This window comes from Hemicordylus capensis, chromosome 5 (genome assembly GCF_027244095.1).
Source record: "Hemicordylus capensis ecotype Gifberg chromosome 5, rHemCap1.1.pri, whole genome shotgun sequence".
Lineage (NCBI taxonomy): Eukaryota > Metazoa > Chordata > Lepidosauria > Squamata > Cordylidae > Hemicordylus > Hemicordylus capensis.
The window spans coordinates 154,925,111-154,947,113 of NC_069661.1; the positions used below are offsets into that span (position 1 = coordinate 154,925,111).

General features: G+C 47.3%; 1 protein-coding gene across 4 annotated transcripts in view; it reads left to right on the forward strand.

Annotated features, from left to right (window-relative positions):
• CPNE8 (copine 8) overlaps nucleotides 1-22,003 on the forward strand; it is a 116,759-nt gene that overhangs the window by 81,564 nt on the left and 13,192 nt on the right. For 3 of the 4 annotated variants that reach the window (XM_053254736.1, XM_053254737.1, XM_053254739.1), the window contains 2 exons: nucleotides 9,165-9,292; nucleotides 21,826-21,928. In XM_053254736.1, coding sequence (XP_053110711.1) covers nucleotides 9,165-9,292; nucleotides 21,826-21,928 — 231 coding nt within the window. The remainder of the gene's footprint in view (nucleotides 1-9,164; nucleotides 9,293-21,825; nucleotides 21,929-22,003) is intronic. The other variant, XR_008308319.1, reaches the window with a different exon arrangement.

Genomic DNA, 22,003 nt, shown 5'->3' on the forward strand with positions numbered 1-22,003 from the left:
AGATCTCTGTAGGGATCCATGGTTCCTCATTACTGGGTCTTCTGCGCCTGCACAGGAGGCCCGCAGAAGAATCTATAGCTCTGTATAGGCGCTCTACGACCCTTCAAGGCGTAGTGATATCAGAGCCTACAAAGCCGGCTGTAGAGCGCCTCTGTCTTCAGTTCTTTCTCATCTGCACTTGTGCTGCCTCAGGAAGGATCAGCTCCTGTTCCCTCATTCCTGTGAGAAAGTGAATATTGTTATTTGGTCTGTTTTCTTGGTTTTGACTTGGACTGTTTTCTGACAACTCCCTATCTAACTCTCTGTGATTTGACATCTGACTGTTTTTGACTGCTCTCTGGACTGTGTTTCTGGACTTGGCAATTTATCTCAGATTGGGCTGACCTCAGATAGTGTTTTGGACTTGGCTATGTCTACTCCTAAAGGTTTTAAAAGTTGTGCGACCTGCAGGGGCACTATGCCCTCCTCTGATGGCCATGCTGGTTGCTTCATATGTTTGGGGGATAGTCCTAATACCAGTACCTGCAAGGTCTGTTTGTCATTTAAGAAAAAGACCTGTTTAAGCAGGGAATTACAACTGAAGGCCTCTTTGTATGAAAATATTCTCCGTCCAGGGGGCCTAGGCCGAGCCCACCATTGCTGCCATAGTTGGCGCTGTCTAGCCTCTTGGCACTGTCAGCATCCACCACGTCTTCCAAGTGCAGGTGTTAAGAAGCCCTTGGAGAGAGGCTGTGGGCACTGCCAGAAACATAAGCATGACAGACACCACTCATCTACGAGAGAGCTGCACAAGAAGCATGAGAAACACGCTTCAACTTCGACACAGAGTTTGACACTTTCTGTTTTTTCCGAAGTCGCACTCGGCCCCGAGTTCAGAGCCTATGTTGTTGATGTCATCTACCATTAAGTCTCCGTCTCCTCCTACAGCACAGCTGACCACCTCATTTTCACCTTGGCCTTCATCCTTTTCCAAGCCTCCAACGCTTCAGTTCCAACCCCCTCAGCGTTGAGGGACTTCAGCACTCTGGGGAATTCTTCAACATCTGTGTGCTCAGAGCCAACCCCACCGGTGTCAACTCCTACTGTTCTGGCTTCGAGGTGTTCAACATCCTCAATGCCTGTGCCTCTGGTTTTAACGTCGACATCGAATCCTTCAGGCCCGAGACATCATCGGCATCAATGACTTCAGCCCCGGTGTCGATGGTGCCCGCAGGGGCCGAGGCCGGGTAGACCGGGCCTCCGGCGTCGGGGAGGTGTGAAGCTCGCGCACCGCGTGCACGTGCGCAGAAGGCTTGTCGGAGCCTTTTGCATTGAGGAGCAGTAAGGAGCATTTCTACATCATTTCAAGGAGCATTTCTACAGTAAATACGAGCGCTGGAGGGGGACAAGTGGTAACTCCCCGCCCTTAAAGGAACCCCCTCCACAGTGCCGGATCGCAGCTGTGCGGTTCCATGCACACCCCTACCGGCATCAAACCCGCTGATGGTAGACTGTGCACTGCACAGAAACATTCAACACCAATGGATAAGGAAGGCCAGAAATTGGACTCTGGCAAGAAGGTTCTACTCCTCGGCTTGCCTTTCCCTTAAAGTTGCCAACTACTTCGCCTGTCTGCCAATCTTACCAGGCAGCATCTGAGTACAGCTAAACACCTAACAGAAGCGGAGTCCAAAGTGCTGGCTGGGTCCATCGCTCTCCGTTGCCATGCCTGGCTCAGGCCCACACACGGGGAACATAGGAAGCTGCCATATACCAAGTCAGACCATTCGTCCATCTAGCTCGGTATTTTCACAGACTGGCAGCAGCTTCTCCAAGCTCACAGGCAGGAACCTCTCTCAGCTCTATCTTGGAGAAGCCAGGGAGGGAACTTGGAACCTTCTGCTCTTCCCAGAGCGGCTCCATCCCCTGAGGGAAATATCTTACAGTGCTTACACATCAAGTCTCTCTTTCATATGCAACCAGGGCAGACCCTGCTTAGCTAAGGGGACAGGTCATGCTTGCTACCACAAGACCACCTCTCCTCACCTTTGGAGCCAGGCATGAAAGATAAAATTAAAAACCTGCCATTCCACGGCAAAGGGCTATTCTCTAAAGAAACGAATGAGACAATGGAGAAACTCAAAAGTCTAGATATACCGCTAAGACTTTTGATCCATCTCAAACCTTGTCTTTCCAGCACAGGTACCACCCTAATTACAAACAGTGATACTGACCCCGGCCTTCCCAGGACAGGGGAAATTTTAGACATGGGTCTAGACAGTACACTCATCAGTGCCAAAAGGGCCAACAAAAATGGAAGCCTCAGGACCAATCCAAGCAGTCCTTTTAATGATGAGGACCTGGAAGTATCTATCCCCATTCCTCCAGCCTCTATCCGTCTCGCTCCATTCCTCATTTCATGATGTCAAGTGACATCAGATGCCTGGGTGTCGTGCATAGTGGCCAACGGCTATGCTATTGAATTTGACTCTCTACCCACCCATGCAGCCATAAAATATACCCCCACAACTTCTGTCCTTGAAGAAGAGGTTTCTTCACTGCTCCAAAAGGAACCAGTTCCATCTTCTTCCATGCATTCCAGCTATAATTCTAGATACTTCCAGATTCCTGATGGTGGGATCCGTCCCATCCTGGACTTAAGGGAGTGAACAAATTTGTCAAAACTTCCAAGTTTTGCATGATCTCCCTGCAGTCCATTTTTCTGCTGCTGTGAGAAGAGGATTTATGTCCCTAGACCTAAAGGACGCCTACTTCCACATCTCTATAAGGCTTCAACATTGCCAGTTACTACATTTCTGTTTGGGCACAAGGGCGTATCAGTACAAGGTGCTCCTGTTTGGTCTTTGTACCGCCCCTAGAGTTTTCACTAAGTGCATGGTGGCTGTCTTTGCCTGTCTGCGTGTACAGGGCGTTTTTGTGTTCTCCTAACTGGATGACTGGCTTATGGCTAGGAAGAAGTCTACCCTGTTGTTCAATCTACAACTTACCTTATCTCTTCTGGCAGATCTGGGGTTCAGTGTCAATCTGAAGAAATCTGTCCTGACCCCCCATCATGTCATTCAGTACATCGGTGCGATCCTGGATGCCGACCAGAAGTGTGCATACTTACCTGTAGAACGCACCCAGGCCATTTCCTCCATGGTGATCGCTTTCCAGTCTTCCCCCAAGCAACGGGCTCGGTCCATCCAATGTCTGCTGGGCCTCATGTCTTTGTACATCACGACTGTGGTGAACGCACACATGAGGATGCGGAGACTACAACTCTGGTTGCTGTCTGTCTTCCTTCCGAACCTAGACAGTCAAAACGAGTGGTTAGTCATTCCAGATAATATCTTGCAAGACCTGCTCTGGTGGTCCCTGCATGATTCTCTTTCACAAGGTGTTCCTTTCAGGAACGGAACCCTATGATATCAGTCACTGTAGATGCTTCCATGCAGGGTTGGGGTGCTCACTGTGGTTCCCTTTGGGCACAGGCCCTTTGGAACTCCCAGCAGCAGGAGCTTCATATTAACTTTTTAGAACTCCTAGCAGTTTCCCTTGCTTTCAAGACATTCCTACTTGCTATCCAGGGCCAAGTGGTTCAGGTCCATATCGATAATACTATGGCTATTGCCTACTCGAAGCACCAAGGGGGCACTGTATTCAAGTCCCTGAACAACCTTGCTCTGCAATTGTGGGAGTGGTGCCTGAGATTTGATATCCTACCCATGGCTATACATATTAAGGAGGAGGATAACATTTTGGCAGACTCCCTTAGCCGGGATCTTTCCTTCTCTACCATTCATGAGTGGGAACTGAATAACTCTGTTCTGTCAGATGTTTTTGACTCCTGGGGTGTCCCTGAGTTTGCCACTGTGCAAAATGCAAAGTGTCCTTTGTTCTGTTCTAGGGCGAGCATTGGCCCGAGCTCACTAGGGGATGCCTTCCAGCTACAATGGAAGGACAAGCTGTATTACCTCTTCCCCCCACCCCCCACTAATGTCCAGAGTGGTGGAGAAGATACTGCAAGAGCGTACACAGTGCATCCTGGTCTGTCCCTGGTGGTCCAGGCAACCCTGGTTCCTGGCTCTCCTTCAGCTATACAAGAACTCTTACCTTCACCTTCAACCTCGACGGGACCTCCTCATGAGAAACAGGGTTCTGGTCCTATGTCATGCCCTTCAGACCCTCTTGCTAACAGCGTGGAAGCTGAGCTTTTAGACAAGATTCTGTTAAATGAGAGAACAGCCTCTATGAGATGGGACTATATGTGCAAATGGAAGCGTTTCACATCCTATGTGTCTGCTAAGGGCTTTGACCTGCTCCAGGTTCCAATACGTCAGATACTGCTACAATACTACTACTGATACTTGCCTCTCTCAAGGGTTTGGTCCCTCAAACACTTCCCTTAAGGTCCACCTCGCTGCCATCTCAGCTTGTCACCAGGGCTGTGACGGCAAGTTGGTTTTTGTTCATCTTCACTCTAAGAGTTTTTTGAAAGGAGTTAACAACCTGTACCCACCCACCCATCCCCGGTGTGGGTACCAGTTGAGCCTTGGTGTCTCTCTCTTGTGCTGTCCATTCTTACAGAGGCCCCCTTCGAAACCCTGTTGTCGGTCTCCATGAAACTGCTGTGCCTAAAGACAGCCTTCCTTGTGGCCATCACATCTGCAAGATGTAAGTGAGCTTACGGCTCTAAGGGCTGATTCCCCATATACAAAATTTTACTCAGACAAGGTGGTCCTGTTTCTGGACCCTGCTTTTCGTCCAAAGTTTTGGACTTACATATCAATCAGGACATTGTTTTGCCTACGTTATTCTGTGACCCATCTATACCTCTCGAGTGATCTATGCATGCCCTAGATGTCCTCAGGTGTCTCCTTTATTTCCTGGATCACACAAAGGCGTTCAAGCATTCTAACAAGCTGTTCATCTCTTATGCAGGAGCTAGTAAGGTTTCACCATTTCTAGACAAATATTGTCCAATTGGCTGGTGCAACTGATTTTCTTTTTTTATAAAAACAAAAGGTTTTTAGAGGGCATCAGTATGAAAGACACTTTCAGGGCTGCCACTTGGTTCTTGGACCTGCCCTTTGTCTGTCACTATGCAGTGGACTTGTGTTTTGCTTCAGAGGCCACTTTTGGTTGTGTGGTCTTGAAAAAAGCCCATCTCTTCTTAACTGGAGCTAGTCACTCACCCAGTTGTGAGGGACCATGGATCCCTACAGAGACAACCAGTTTGCTTACCTGAACCATGATCTCTGTGGGGATCCATGGTCACTCACAACCCCTGCCAGCTATTCCCTCTGCTAGCTTACCATAAACAGTTTATTTAGCTAGGCTGCTGTGGCTTGTCTGCTATTTTATCTATCTCTCAGTGTCATCAGTCCCTTCACAGCAGCTAATTCAGGAACCAAAGAGGGAGGCGCTCTACAGCTGGCTTTGTAGGCTCCAATATCACTACACATTAAAGGGCCGGAGAGTACCTATACGGAGCTATAGATTCTTCCACAGGCCTTCTGTGCAGGTGCAGAAGACCCAGTTGTGAGTGAATGCTTGGGCCTGGAGTGAAATGCATTCACTCGATGAAGCTTCCCAATAATCACTGAGCCCTACGTATTCAACACTCCAGCAATCTGGGATGCATCTACCCTATTACTTTATTCTAAAATTGCCATCCTTTGTTCTCTCACTTTGTACAGGGCATCCACTTTGTACAGGGCATATGTTGTCAACAAACTGTTGTCCACCTGTCCCTGTCTCCCCCACCCCCACCCTCACCGTTATTCTGCCTTTCCCCACTGGAAGAAACAGAATTGCAGCACAGCCTTGGCAAGTGTAGATCATCTTAGTGCTGGTGTTCCATCCCTTCCCCTGTAAACTTAGAGCCAGTCCTTTGCCCCCTCCCAGTCCCTTCTTGTGCTGAGGCACTAGTACTTTTTTTAGGGTATATTGTTGCTCTCTTTAAGGCTCTGAACAGGATGGGTGGGGAGGATGGCTTATTATTGATGATGATGATAATGATGGTGGTGATGATGATGATGATGATAAATAAACAAACTTTATTTGTTAGCTGCCCCATAATAAATTGTTCTCTGGGTAGCTTACAACCCAACACTAAAACATGAGATAAAAACACAAAACATATCCTCTCTAATAAAACGCTTGGTGTCCGTCCGTGGACGGGCACCAAGCGTGTGTTCGTGCCTCCCTGCCCTGTTCTGCGCCTGCGCGAAGCGCAGGCGCAGAACAGGGCAAGGGAGACATGAGGGCCGGCACCCGGTGGCCATCTTGGGCGGCCAGAAGCGGCCGCCCCGAAGAAGCCGGGAATGCGGGGAAGGAGGAGACTGGCCGAGGCGGCGGCAAAGCCGCCGCCTCGGCCAGAGGACGCAGCGCGGCCAAGGCGGCAGTGGAGCCGCGCCGCCGAAGCCGGGCGGGGGGAGGAGGTGACGGGGTAAGCCGGCCGAGGTGGCGGCAGAGCCGCCGCTGAGGCCTGGCACCGCCGCCGCAGCCAGGCGGCTGCGAGTCCTTGGGGCCCTTGCCCGTCCGGGGAGACCGGCCGGGAATGTGAGGCGGGGGCGGACCGGACCGGCAGCGCCACCCCCAGAGTCTGCCCGGCCACCACCACCGCCACCGCCCACTCTCCCGCCCTCCCAGCTGCCCACATACTCCTTCCCCGCTCCCCCCCCCGCAAATGATTAAGGGCCAAAACGGCCCAGAAGAATGCCTCCGCGGCCACCGCCATGGCCGCCAACCGCCCTCCCAGCTGGCCGAGACCTCCTTACCCGAAGCAGCCCGCGACAGTCGGGCGAACTAAAAGCTGTTTTTGCGAAGAAGAGAGGAGCTCCCGAACAGAGCTCCTCTCTGTGCTAAGTCTCTCCCCGAAGTGGTGCTTTGGGCGCAAAGGACACCTATTGCGTCCTTTGCGTCCATAGCAGCAGTTTGGGCATTGGCTTAGCACAGAGAGGAGCTCTGTTCCGGAGCTCCTCTCTTCTTCGCAAAAAATGGATTTTTGATCGCCCGACTGTCGCGGGCTGCTTTGGGTAAGGAAGTCTCGGCCAGCTGGGAGGGCGTGGGGGGGGGGGGAGGCCAGAGGAAGTGGGGCGGGGGGGGAACTCTCCCCTACTAGCGCCCGTTATCACAACGGGCCTGAAACACTAGTTAAATCATAAAAGACCAAGAGAAAGGGAAGAAAATACAAAACACAATACAAAACAATTTAAAAGACATTTTTAAAAATAAAATCAGTTAAATTCAGATGAAAATTGAAAATTGAAAAGCCTGAGTGAACAAAAAGGTCTTCACTTGGTGTCTAAAAGAACAAAGTGATGGAGCCAGGCAAACCTCACTGGGGAGGCTATTCCCTTAATGGGGTGCCTCCACCAAAAAGGCCCTCTCCCTATTAGCCACCCACCTCACCTAATTTGGTAGAGATACTTGGAGGAGGGACTCCAAAGAAGATCTTAAGGTCCAGGTTGGGACATATGGGGCAAGGCACTCTCTCAAATAACCTGGTCCCAAGCCATTTAGAGATTTAATGGTTAACACTTGCACTTTGAATTGGGCCTGGAAATGGACTGGGAGCCAGTGCAGCTGACAAAGCACTGGCATAATATGCTCAAAATTTACAGTCCCAGTTAATAATCTTGCAGCCCTATTTTGTACCAGCTGCAGTTTCCGGACCATTTACAAAGGCAGCCCCACATACAATGTGTTACAGTAATCTAAGTGAGAGGTTACCGGAGCATGAGTAACTGTGGCCAAGCTATCTCTGTCCAAGTAAGGTTGCAGTTGGTGTATCAGCTGGAGCTGATAAAAGGCGCTCCGAGCCACAGAGGCCACTTGAGACTCTAGTGACAGTGCTGGATCAATGAGCATCTCCAAACTGCAAACCTGGTTCTTCAGGGGGAGTGCAGCCCCATCTAGGACAGGCTGGTTCCTCTTCACTTGGGCAGAGGAACCACCGACCAGCAGTACTTCTGTCTTGTCTGGGTTGAGTCTCAACTTGTTCACCCTCATCCAATCTATTACTACATCCAGGCACCGATTCAGTTCAGTCACTGCCTCATCTCTAGCTGAGGAAAAAGAGAGATACAACTGAGTGTCATCCACATACTGATGACACCTCAGGCTAAATCTTCAGATGACCTCTCCCAGCAGTTTCATGTAGATGTTAAACAGCATAGGGGAAAGAATGGAACCCTGCAGAACTCCAAAGCACAACTGCCAAGTTGAGCAATAACCCCCCGCCCCTGCACCACCCTTTGGGAAAGGGCCTTGAGGTAGGAGCAGAACCACCTCCAAAACCGTCTTGAGGTAGGAGCAGAACCACCTCCAAAACCAACACCCAACTTAGCCAGCTTATCCAAAATGATACCATGGTCAGTGGTATCGAAAGCTGCTGAGAGATCCAAGAGAATTAACAGGGTTGCACTCTCTCTCTCTGCACACAGTCATCCCACAGGGCAACCAAAGCAATTTCTGTTCCAAGGCCTAAAGCCTGATTGAAATGGATCTAGATAGTCCATTTTCTCCAGGAGTGTCTAGAGCTGGTCAAGCACCTTGCCCAGGAAAGGAATATTGGCTGCAGGCCTATAGTTGTTTAAATCCTCTGAGTCCAGACTGGGTTTCTTTAGGAGTGGTCAAATAACAGCTTCCTTCAATGGACCTGAGACCACTCCATCTCTCAATGAGGTGTTTAGAACCTGCTGAAGCCAGCTAAAAATTCCCTCTCTACTAGATTTAATAAGCGATGAAGGGCAAGGGTCAAGCATACACGTGGTTAGCCAAACTCGACTAAACATATTCTCGGGCAAGAGGATGGCTACATGGGAGCACTGTCTGCTGATATTCCTCTTGGGGCCATAGCTCAGTGGTAAGCATCTGCTTTCATGCAGAAATCAAAAAGATGCCCCATGAGCTAGTGTTGTGTTGTGGCACCTATTGACAGCCTTTTGGCCAATAGAGAGTCCCCATTTTGAGAACATCTTGCTTCCTAATTAGGTAAACAATGGAATGAGTAGTATTTGGGGGATCTCACCCACCTGAGAATTATAAATTCTGTATTTGGCATCAGTCTTGGGCTCTGGCATAATGAGATATACAGCTTTTTATAAGCAGCATTCACAATTGCTAAGCTATTCATCTTTATTATTATTCATTTCACTCTTCTTATGCATTTACAGAATGGGCACCCTCAGAATCCTTACTGTAATGGAATAGATGGTGTAATGGAAGCCTACTACAGGAGTCTGAAATCTGTACAGCTTTATGGACCCACAAACTTTGCTCCCGTTATTAATCACGTTGCAAGGTAATGATTATGATACTGTACTGAATCTTCTCAGAATAGTCAACCTTATATAACCAATATAATTATATTGAAATCTTGAAAATCAATATTCTTCATGTTTAGGAAGGTTCAATTATGCCTTCTCTGGCAATAAAGGCTAATGCTCTGCTCTGTTATGCCTTCTCTCCAGCCTGTATGTGCTGACTTGGGATCTTTGACATGAAGATTAGATTCCCTTAGAGCTTCTGTTGGGCTATACAGAATATTAAAGGTAGTTCTAATGAGCATTCTAACCACTACTGAGTTTATATTCACAATAAAAACCAATTGAATCAAGCACCACTGTAAGACCCGTGGGCAAAAGCCCTGGCTGACATCCAGACAAACCCTGTGTTGGAACAATGAACAAAGCTATACAGATGCAAGAAAGCTGCATAGCTGAGCAGATGCTCAGAGATTGCACACTCTCTTGCACTCTCGGTCCTCCTACAAAAGTGTTGCACTTGCACAACGAGGATAGTGGATAGCTTTGCATCATTGCCTGCAACATATATGACCTAAGGTAGAAGCTTCACACAGTTGCACAAGTGCACCGTCTTGCACCAGCAGAACACTAGTTTGAATCGTAAGTTCCCAACTTTGCACAAATAGCTAGCACAATATCCTTGCACTAGTGCAATATGTTCATTAAAGTGCAGCATTAGTCTGGATGTCAGCCATACTTAACATACTGAGAGAGATTTTTATTCTCAAAACACTGATATTTAATCCTCTTCCTGCCCTCCAGTTCTCCATTCCAAAACATTCTATCTCCAGTTCTCATTTTGTAGGTTTCTAAACACATGACTGAAATGGTTACAGTGTGTTTAATCTCACATGTGGAAAAGCCTCTGGGAGGTATGATTTGGAGCAGGGAGACAATGAGCAAGGAAAAGGTTAAACATCCATCTGGATCGTGATCCATTGAGATCCATAAGAATGGGTACTGCGTCTGCGCAGGATCATCATGGTGGAATGCCGCAGCTCCTCAAGGCGTCTGCGCTCCACCTCCACGCCTCCATTGTGGTGCTATTTAAGGCGGGGTGGACACCATGTTCCTCAGTTCTTTTCCAGCAGCCATTGTGAACAGACCTCATGCTGTCGCTTCTTGTTTGGAATAGTTCATCTTCTGAGGGTTTTCACAATCTTAAAAAAAAAGAGGATTGTCTTTTTGGCTTTATTGACTGTGGAATGGCTTGACTATGATGACGGTGTTTCTGACAACGGAACCATGATGTCTTGAGCCCATCGATGCCAGGAGATCGATGTTAACACCCAGGACTGTTCCATAGAAACAGTCGAAGCCCTCAGCATCCTCTTCAACTTCAAAGACTTTCAAGAGCTCTAAGCCTCCGAGTTTTTCACAGGGGAGACCTTTTGCAGGGCATTTGAAGTCGAAAGGAAAGAGGTTGTCGAGGGAACCTGTCGACATTGAACAGCCATCAACACTGAAAACTTGGACGTTGAGAGCAAGGTCGATTTCACATGTGCCTTCTCTGGTCCAGTCTTCTGCACCCTGAACGCTGATGGATCGATGTCAAGATGTTCTGTTGACACTGACTACTCTGATTTTGACATTGCCTGACACAAGTCAAGCTCCTGCCTCAACGTTGAATACCCCAGTGCTGTCGATGTTGAAAGAAGTCACGCCTCAGGCACTGACAAAGATGTGGAAGATGATAGAGACACCAGTTTGGACCCAACTACGGCCCAAAGTCTGCTCTCCATCCTGGATTCGAGTGCAAGCATGCCTTTGATAATGACTTTTTAAGAGTTTTCTGCCCCAGAGTGTGGACCACCCACAGGAAGACCTGACAGTCACTAGGGTACCTACTGCTGCTACAGAACAAACCACTATGCCTCAGCCTCCAGTATGCTACACACTATCTGCTGCCCACCTAGCAAGTACCTCTTCATGGCATTCATGTGGTTTCTCTCACCGATCTGTGGCTGCTGCTACCTTGACTACGGCTGGCATGGGAGTATCTCCTCCAGGGTTCCCCTATGATTTTCAGGACAACAGAACATGGAATATGTCCCTACCTAAATCATATTACCCATTAACCTTGTCTCTTGCATAGGTTCAGCCAGTCCACACTCTGCCCAGCGGCAATGCCTCCATTTCTCAACACAGACCTGCTCCAATGAACAAGTCAATAGCAACTCAAACACTTAACGCCACCACCTTCATGCTTGATGGTATCCTCATCACTCAGAAAGTGGTCTGTGACCCTAAACCAAAAAAGACCACTGCAGAGACACAAACTCAATCACAAAAGCCAAGTCTGACATCTACTTCTACTGAGACACAGACGATAATCCCTACATCACCTGCACGGTCTTCCTCTGAACACCATGGCTCGTCTGATTTTGAGTCTGATGCTGATGACCCAGACAGCCTAGCTGACCCATCTATTGACCTGCCACCTGTCACACATGTCTCTCTCCTACAGAAGAGATGAAAACTTATTTACAAATAAAAGAGATGGCTGAAGCCTTGGGCCTGGACGTAAAGTCTCAGCTGGTGACCACTGACAGCCCTGTCTATAATTTCATGGTAAAATCACAATCCACACAACCTTTGGCTTTACCAATACTTTCCATGACTTCCAGGGCAGTGCAGTGCTCATGGGAAGTCATACACACTTCCACTCCTATCTCTAAGAGATAAGAGACCATATATTGAGTTCAAGAATCAGAAAATGCTTACCTTCTGAAACACCCAGTTACAAATCCACTTGGCATTGACTGCACAACATCCACAAAGTTTTGAAGATGTCACATCACACCTGGGGATAAGGAGGGAAGGAAGGAAGGAAGGAAATTAGACCTCATGGGCAGAAAAATACAGCCTACTTGTCTATCAAGATAGCAAACTACTCAGCCTGCATGGCCAAATAGAAACACTGCCTGTGGGAAGAACTTCAACAGGATTTGGACACATTATCACCAGAAGATTTTAAAAAGTGATTCAGACTATGACTAAATCTTCAGCACTCACACGCCAACAACTCAGCACGGTGAAGCATCTAGCCAAAACTGAGTCTAGATCTATGACAACCTCTGTGTCGATAAGACAACATGCCTGGCTTTGCTCTTCCTCATTACAGAATGTTATGAAGGAGAAGATCGAAGATCTGCTGTCTGATGGAAAAGGCCTCTTCAGTGAGGAAACAGATTCCACCATGGAGAAGTTTTTAAAAGTCAAAGTTTACAGCAAAGGCCGTTATAGCCTTTTCTTCTTCATCTACCTACACTTCAAGATACAAGTCTAAACAGAGGCAACATTTAGACAACAAGTCAGGAGGGACTTCAGGAAACAATACCACCCTTACAACAAATGTCCCTACCAGAACAAGAATAAAAACAACCAAGGATAACTTACCAAGCAAGCGGAGACTTAGAAGCATCTTTGAGGTTTGCGATTGCCTATTGTTGCAGCTACATCTCCTGATCTGATCCCCCTCAACACCTCCTTTAGGGGCTATACCATCACGGCGTGCAACCAACTCCACCAAGTTTGTGACTCCATCATTAATGCCAGCAACCAACTCTATCAAGCTGGCATGCCATGCCCCTGCATGGCACTGCATAACATCAGACCGCTGGGTCCTCAAGATAGTTTCCGTGGGGTACACGATAGAGTTCAAGGTGTTTCTGAAGTTCTCCGGGATGAGATTCACTCAACCAACCCCTTCACTGAGGGGATGGAGCTGCTAGCAATGGGAGCAATTGCCCCTGTGTGGTAGGCGCAGAGATTGGAGGGTTTTTACTCCTAATATTTTCAGATACCAAAAAGGGGAGGTGGAATCCGGCCGATTAGGGATCTTCGCCACTTAAACAAATTTGTCCTTGTGAAAAAATCCCAAATGATAACGTTGCAGGAGATCCTACCTCTTCTGTATCAAGAAAACTGGCTTTCAATGCTGGACCTAAAATATGCCTATTTTCACATTGGCATCAGGAAGGCACACAGAAACTATCTAAGATTCACCATGGGAGATAAAGTGTACCAATACAAGGTATTACCCTTCAGCCTTTCCAACTCCCCCAGGGTATTTACCAAATGCATGGCAGTGATGGTGGTTCACCTGACAATGTAGGGCATTGCAGTCTACCCGTATCTGGACAACTGGCTCATAACACCAAAAGACCAAAACAACTTGCATTCTCATACATTATATGTATTGGATCTCCTCCAAGACTTGGGCATCCAAGTCAATTAGAAAAAGTCTCACCTAGAACCTATATGTGTTATAAGCTACATTGGTGCAGTTCTAAACATGGAAAAGAAATGGGCATACTTACCCCAGGAACGCTACAACTGCATCAGGGAGATGGTCCAGAGTTTCCAACAACGGCCAACTCAGCCTGCTTGATTCATATAAAGACTGCTGGCCTAATGGCATCCTGCAATACAATAGTGCATTATGCACAGTTAAAATGGGGAAACTTCAACTTTGGTTTCTTTCAGTTTTCCTCCTGAATGTAGACAGCCAACAAATGTGTCTCAAAATCGGCACTAAGATACTACGGACTTTGAATTGGTGTTCGAACAAAGGCAACCTCTTGGGGGGGTGTCCCTCTTCAGATTCTAAATCCAACTATCTGTATAACAACAGATGCAGCCCTACTGGGTTGGGGTGCTCACTGCAATGGCCATCAAATACAAGGCAAATGAAATCCACAACAAAAACAGTTCCATGTCAGGTTTTTTAGAGCTCCTAGCTGTGTTTCAGGGGATGAAAGCCTTCCTACCACTTCTAAAGGACCAGCTAGTACAAGTACAGCTGGACAATACTACTGCCCTGGTCTACACCGACAGACAGGGCAGGACAGTGTTGTGATCCCTCTGTGCCCTCAGTATACAACTTTGGCACTGGTGCATCAGACACTAGATCTACCCTACAATGATTCATATGAAGGGTCTGGACAATTTCTTAGCAGAAAGTCTGTCTCACTTTTGCTGAACAATAGCAACATGAATGGGAAATAAAGACAGAGTATGTTGCACCACTCTTCAAGAACTGGATCTGTCCTACCATAGACCTGTTTGCCACATCAGAAAACATGAAATGTATCTGATTTTGTTCCAGAGCAGGTCACGACCTGCAGTGATTGTGGGATGCTTTTCAGATGGACTGGATTCAGGAGATCCCTTACATTTCCCTCCCCCGCAACCCTTGATTGGTTGTGTGGCAGCACACCTGTTAACCATCCAGTATCATGTATTCTAGTGACTCCGTGGTGGCCACGCCAACCGTGGTTTCCACAAGTGCTCAGACTGTCAAGAAACAGGCACCACAGGTTACCACAAGAAACAGATCTTCTGACACTAGACAATGGCCAAATATTGCATCCGGACATGCTCACGTTATGTCTGACAGCATGGAGAATAGGCTTCTAATAAAGATATTGTTTAACCAGAGGAAGCCTTCCACAAGACATACTTACTTGAGAAGGTGGCTGCGTTTTGAAAACTATGCAAAACTCAGAGGTTGTAACCCAAAACAAGCTACAATCAAAGAGGTTTTTCTCTATTTGACAACCTTGAAATCTCAGGGTTTGGCGAATCTGTCACTGAAAGTCATCAAAACATCCTGGCTGGGAAGGCACAACACTCTTCTCGCACCCGGATAGCAGAGCTTTTCTAAAAGGCCTCATGAACTTATACCCACCTATTTGAACTCCGGTGGAGCAATGGAGCATATCACTCGTTCTCTCGGCCTTGACCCAAAGCCCTTTCGAACCACTAAACCCTCTTTCTACTAAATTAGTGACTTTGAAGACAGCTTTCCTTATAGCCATAACAAAGGCTAAACAAGTTAGTGAACTAACAGCTTTGCATATAGACTCGCCTCTTACCAGAATTTATCCTTACAAATTGATGATGCGTATGGATCCTGACTTCCTTCCCAAGGTAGTCAGATTTTCACCTTAACCAAGATATCATCCTTCCAACATTCTTCAAAGATCCTTCCATGTCATTGGAGCTAGCTATGCACTCCCTAGATGTACGACAAGGTTTGCTATACTACCTACATCATACAAAAGGCTTCAGGACCATCAAAAACATTTTTGTCATTTTCAAAGGCTCGGCTAAGGGTTCTTGCATTTTTAAGACAAAGAATGTCCCACTAGCTAGTGGAACTAATTTTATAGACTTATAGATCACAGAAGTAGATCCTCCAAAAGCTATCAAGACTCATTCCACTCGTGGCTATGCTTCGTCCACTGTAGTGGTGTGCCCGAACCGGTCCGGCGGCCATTCCAAAGAATGGCCGAACTGCCGGACCGGTCCGGCCCTGCCTGGTTCGGGTCCGGGGGGGGGTATGCCTTTAAGGGTGGGAGGGCTTGCTTAGCCCTCCCGCCTCCTTGCCCCCGCCAGCGCCCGTATTTTCTAGTATAGGGGCGCTGGAAACCAGCCCCCCCCCGCCGCCGCCGCGGCGAAAGAACTCCCCATGCCAGCCCTCCCTCCCTCCCAGCTAGCTGCCCGCCTGCCCTCCCGCCCGCTGCTCACCCGCTCACTGGATAGTAAACGAGAGGAGCTCCGGCACAGAGCTCCTCTCGTTTGGAAGGCCTCCGGCAGAATGGTGTTTTGCGCGCGCATGCGCGCACCGCAAAGCACGCCGTTCGCCGGAGGCCCGGTCTACCCGCCGGGAAAGGGCCGGGTAGACCGGGCCTCCGATCGCTGGGTAGACCGGGCCTCGGAGGCCCGGTCTACCCGGCCCTTTCCCGGCGGGTAGACCGGGCCTCCGGCGAACGGCGTGCTTTGCGGCGCGCGCAAAACACCATTCTGCTGGAGGCCTTCCAAACAAGAGGAGCTCTGTGCCGGAGCTCCTCTCGTTTACTATCCGGTGAGCGGGTGAGCAGCGGGCGGGAGGGCAGCTAGCTGGGAGGGAGGGAGGGCTGGCATGGGGAGTTCTTTCGCCGCGGCGGCGGGGGGGGGGGCAGCTGGTTTCCAGCGCCCCTATACTAGAAAATATGGGCGCTGGCGGGGGCAAGGAGGCGGGAGGGCTAAGCAAGCCCTCCCCGCCCTAAAAACAAGGCCCCCCTTCGGTGCCGGTCCGGACTTCTCCGGACCGTGCACATCACTAGTCCACTGCACACTTGTCTGGTGTAACTTTTAAGGAATTTGCAAAGCAGCAACATGGTCCACAGAGTTACCATTCATTAAACACTACGCTTAATCAAATTATGCTCTGTTGCTGAGGCAAGCTTTGGGAGAAGTGTTTTAAAGTGGGTGTTACAATGACTATGACTGCACTCTCTTCCAAAGGGAGTTAGCTAAACACCCATTCTTATGGATCTCAACAGATCATGATCCAAATAATGGATCATGATCCAAATTGCTCACCTGAAACGTATGATATGGTAGTGATCCGTTGACATCCATAAGACCCTCCCGTACCACCCCACTGCAGTAGTGTTCCGCTATCAGCGTAAAGAGTGTGCATGCAGTAAGATTCCAAAGTGAACTCACCAACTAGGGATGATCATCCTCATGGGCAGTTGTCCAAGAACTGAGGAACATGGCGCCTAGCCCACCTTAAATAGCACCACGCTGGAGACAGGGTGCAAACGTCTCGAGGAGCTGCAGCATTCCACCACAAGGATCCTGCGCAGGCGCAGTACCCATTCTCATGGATGTCAATGGATCACTACCAGATCATAAGTTACAGGTGAGAAACCTGTTTTTCTCTCCCCAGCCATATCTTCTCTCTAAATTTCCCTTCCCAAACCTGTCTTCCTTTTTAAAGAATGCTCTTGGAGCACTGTTAATTTATAGTTTGCTTCTAAAACAGGAGAGTAATGCAATACAAGTGGCAGATTCCCATTCTCTATATGAAGTGGGTCTACAGACCAACTCTTCTAAGCAAAAAATAGACATGTTCCCCCGGCTAAAGCTTACTGTTTAAAATGGGGAGAACCACAAAAGGTCGGAAGGGATGCATATGAGCAAATGTAGTAATGCACATACTGGCAGGCATGATGTGCAGTGGTACAAAGCCACTGCACACTATATCAGAGCTGTTGCAGACTCATAAGACAACCCCAACACTGTAGAGAAAGGGCAGTTATGCAGGCAGAGCTACTGCAGTTCCTGCCATCATCATGAATGGGAGAAAGTGCAGCATCACTGCTTGCACAGCCCCTAAATCCCATTATTTTCTAGAGTCCGGACTGTCTTATCAGTCTGCATCAGCTCCAGTGCAGTGTGCAGCAGCTTTATACTGCTGTGCATCATGTCAGCCACTTAAACTTGGTTTCACTTAAGAATAAGGATGAAGGGGTTATGTCATTGTACCAAGGCATTCAGGCTTTTGGATTAAGGTTATGTCTAACATTTCCTCAGACTATAGATGGTTTCACCTTCTAGATTTTATACCAAGTTGAACAAGACATAATTGTGTGATTCAGCTCTGTATATTTGAATTTTTGAAATGGAAATATTCACAGTGGATGGGGATAAAGATTGGGACTGCTGTGGCAAGGTGCACCTTTGCCCCTACCATGGTCCTTTTCTGGATCTGGACAGCTCTCTTTGCCTCAGGGGTGCAAGTGTCATTGGTGATAATTGGATTTTTTCACCTTCTATCTCCCTTTTTTTTTTAATGTGCTGAGCGAATGACGTGATTAGCAATATGTCCAGTTAGGTCAAATGTTAGACCAGGGATTCTCAAACTTGGGTCCTCAGGTGTTATTGGACTTCAACTCCCATAATCCCCAGCCTCAGTGGCCTTTGGTTGGGGATTATGGGAGTTGAAGTCCAATAACACCTGAGGACCCAAGTTTGAGAATCACTGTGTTAGACCATCATGGCGAGTACCTCACATTTAAACATCATCATTAATTTCAGACATGATGCTCTGAAAGGGTTGCCAATCAAGACTTTTAAGAGAGAACTGCATGTCTTCTCATTGGAACTCAATTCTAAAGTACTCACATTTTGAAAACTGTAATACCACAGAGCTTTTTGTGTTTTCTCTTGAGATGGATAAAATGAGAATTCCAGAAGCAAACCAATATACTATAGCAAATACAGGTTTTGCCAGCTTTAAAACTGTCATAACAAAGATAACTTGGTTGTACTCCCTTGAGAAAACGTGCAGCATTTGAAGCAATTTTGAATCAATCTGATTGACAAAGATTGCAAAGTCAATAAGAATGGGAAAACCTTTCTAATTTATTTTAAACTAGTGATTTTAAGCCTGTTAAATTAACGGGCGCTAGTTGGATTACGTTTTTCCCCTCTCCTCCACCCGGCTGGGCCCACCGCCTCCTCTGGCCCCACACTCTTGCCTCTCTTCCCCTCCCTCCCACCCCAATCTCTTGTCCTCCCTCCCTCTCCCACCCCTCTCTCTCACCCTTCCCTCCCTCTCACCCTCCTGTCCCAGTCCCTCTTGCCCCTCCCCCCTGCATTTTAAATTTTTTTTCTTACCGGCCCGCCGCTCCTCCTCCCGGGCGGCAAACAGTTCACATTGGAAGCAGCAGCGAAGCAGCAGCAGGAGGCGGTGACTGGGTCCGATGCCGGCCGCGGTGGGCCTGCCACGCCACGTGGCCTGCCGTGGCCGCTGCCGCCGCTTGTTCATCGTTGCGGGCGGCTGCCGGACAGCCACCGCTCCCTCCATTCCCACCTTCAGCCCCTGGTATCGGGGCCCACTGCGGGCTGCCCTTCCGCTGCCGGGCTGGCCCCGCAACCACCAACCGTTGCCCCGCCGCCGCCATGGGCCCCACTCGCCACCACAGCCATCCAACCCTCAGCCATCTTTTGGACTCTGCTCCCTCATGACCGCAAGGCTCCATACGGCCGCTTCAGCGGCAGGGCCGGCCCCGCCGCTGCTACCTCCGCCCTCCCCGGTCCCCGCTTCTCCTCCTTTCACTTTGGGAGCCAACATGGCCGCCTGGTGCCTGCGGCCGTATCTTTCTCAGACGTTCTGGGCATGCGCTCCGCGCATGCCCAGAACGGCCAAGAAAGACACGGGCAGACACGGGATTAGACTTTAGCCTTTTATTTTAGAGGATGCTCACAGTACAACTAAACATTGTAATTATATATTTTGATGAATTTGTTTGTTTGAAATAAAGACATACTTCCCAATGACCTACAGATACCACATTTTGCATACACAGTTCTGCAGGTTAAATTTGCTGAATGTACTACTTTTTACAAAAGAATGTGCTTGGGGAAAATATAATTTATTTTGTAGTTTTTTGAAGACATTTTGAATATAATCAGCAGATTTTAACTGTTGTTCTCAACAGTTCTGTAAGACTAAATAATCAGATCAATAATTCCAAAACAACAACATGCCCAAGAGACAACAACAACAAATATTTATACAGTCATCCCAACCGCAGGTTTCCTATTCACAGTTTTGAGTATCCGTGACACGTGGTGTGCACGGAACTGCTGCCTGCCAGTTTGAAGGTGGGGAGATAGCTTTAAGGACTGGGGAGGGTGCTCTCCCCCCACACTGCATTTCCCCCACTGGCGCTGTCATTGAAATCAATCCAGTGGGGCAGCAGCATACATCCTTGCTGCCCCAGTGTACGTTGGACTGGAAGTACCCAGAAGTGCTCGGTGTGACGTGCACTTCTGGTCCAACCTACATTAGGGTGACGTGCACTTCTAGTCCTACCTACATCAGGGTGACGAGATATGCTGCCGCCCCGCAGGACCGATTTCATTGATAGCGCTGGTGGGGGGAAGAGCACCCTCCCCAGTCCTATCCCCTCCACCTTCAAACCACCGGACGTTCAAACCAGTTTGGAGGTCTGTAAAAGGGCCTCCGAACCAGTTCATGCACATCCTTATCCGTGACTGGGAAATTGTGGCAGGTCTCACCAACCGTGACATGAGTATCCGCAGTCTGGCAAGATTTATTGGCAATTTGTGGGGAGGGGGTGTGATTTTGGGGAGTCAGGGGCGATTTCCAGGGATTCCCCTTCACTCCTCTTACCTAACTCGTGGTGATTTGAAGGGTTTTTTTCTATTTTTTTACTGTATTTTGAGGTTCTTTCATGACCGCAATTCCCCTTACCCTCTGTTTGCCATTGATTTCAATGGCTCACCAACTGCAAGGTTTTCCCAGATTGGACCCCTCGCAAGGGATGACTGTATGACTTTTCAACAAAAGGGATAACTTTTCAACAAAAGTTTCTGAAGTGGTTAACATAAAGAAATAATAAAAATAAATAAATAGCGATTTTGCCTGTTCACGGGCCACCTGTCTGTATTCCTGTGAAATTATTGTAGGGGTATTTTTGGTTATTTGTGGTTTTCTAACCTCCCTACAACATTGTTGTACAATTTAAATAGCTACTCTCCCTGCTTCCCAACTGGCACGTGGGGAGAGTTTTAAAAGCTGTGCAAGACACCCAGGCTGCTCTATCCACCCTTGTCTCTTGCACCGCTTCTTTAAACCTCCCCATGTATTAGCTGAGAAGCAGTGAGTGGCTATTTAAATTTTACACCACCACCACCCCACGCTTCTCAACTGATGCCCAAAGAAGTTTTAACTTTAAATAGCCACTCTCCTTGCACAGGCTGTTCCATCAACTCTTACCTCAAGAGTGGATTGTTTAGCTAGGGAAACTAGCCCCATTTTTAGAGTTAAGTCAAATACTCCAGTATCACACTTTCTGCAAATGTTACCATTGTGCTATTAGAGGGCCTCTCGGATTCCATTTCTTGAACTTTCCTAGCAATGTAATCTATGGAAAATGACTTTGCCCCGTCAAGAGTGGGTCTTGTTTACTGGTTTCTCATATTTCCCTTGCAGCCTTTAAATTTTAATGCCATTTTCCAAACAGGTCTGTCCTCACAATTGTTCTATTAACTGATATGTGTTTTACTTATTTTTATTGTGAATTGATATTGAATAACAAAGCATTATTAATACTAAGACTACAGACACACACACCATACATTATATACTTATGCTAACAAATACAAAAGAGGTAGAAAAACAAATAAACTGAACATTAAAATTCAATTAATATTCCTTAGCTGTGCATTTATTATCCTCTCCTGTGCAATTAACTCATGTTTTTCTAGAAAATATATTTGTTCAGCCAGATGGCATTGCAAAAAAGAAACACCAAATATATTGCATCAATATCAATAGTTAATTCAGTACAAATATATATATATACATAAATGACTGAATAAAACGCTGTTCAGAAGAAAAATAATTCAAAGATTTTGGACCATCTTTTGCATGTTTGTGTGGAAACAAAAGAACAAACATAGCTGCCCACACAAATGTAGCTGCTGTTGTGTTTTTAAATATCCATAGATTCACAATCTCACAGTAAACTTGATAAATGTACATAACCATGTTTAATGATAGCATAGTAATGTATGCCCTATAGTTACATGCTTGTTTCATGTTACAGTTTAAAATGTTTTATCTGTCTTCAGTTTGTTTCTGTGATACATAGAGGTAGTTTTTAAAGCATTATGAATGATTTTTTCTGATATTAAAACTGATTTTGTATGTGTTTTTTAGATATGCTGCCTCAATAAAAGATGGCTCCCAGTATTTTGTTCTTCTCATTATTACAGATGGGGTCATTTCTGACATGGCTCAAACAAAGGAGTCCATAGTGAATGTAAGTTTGTGTAGTTGCTGTAGTTTTAAACTTGATCTTGTACTAAAACTGTTTTTTAAAACAGAATCATTAAAT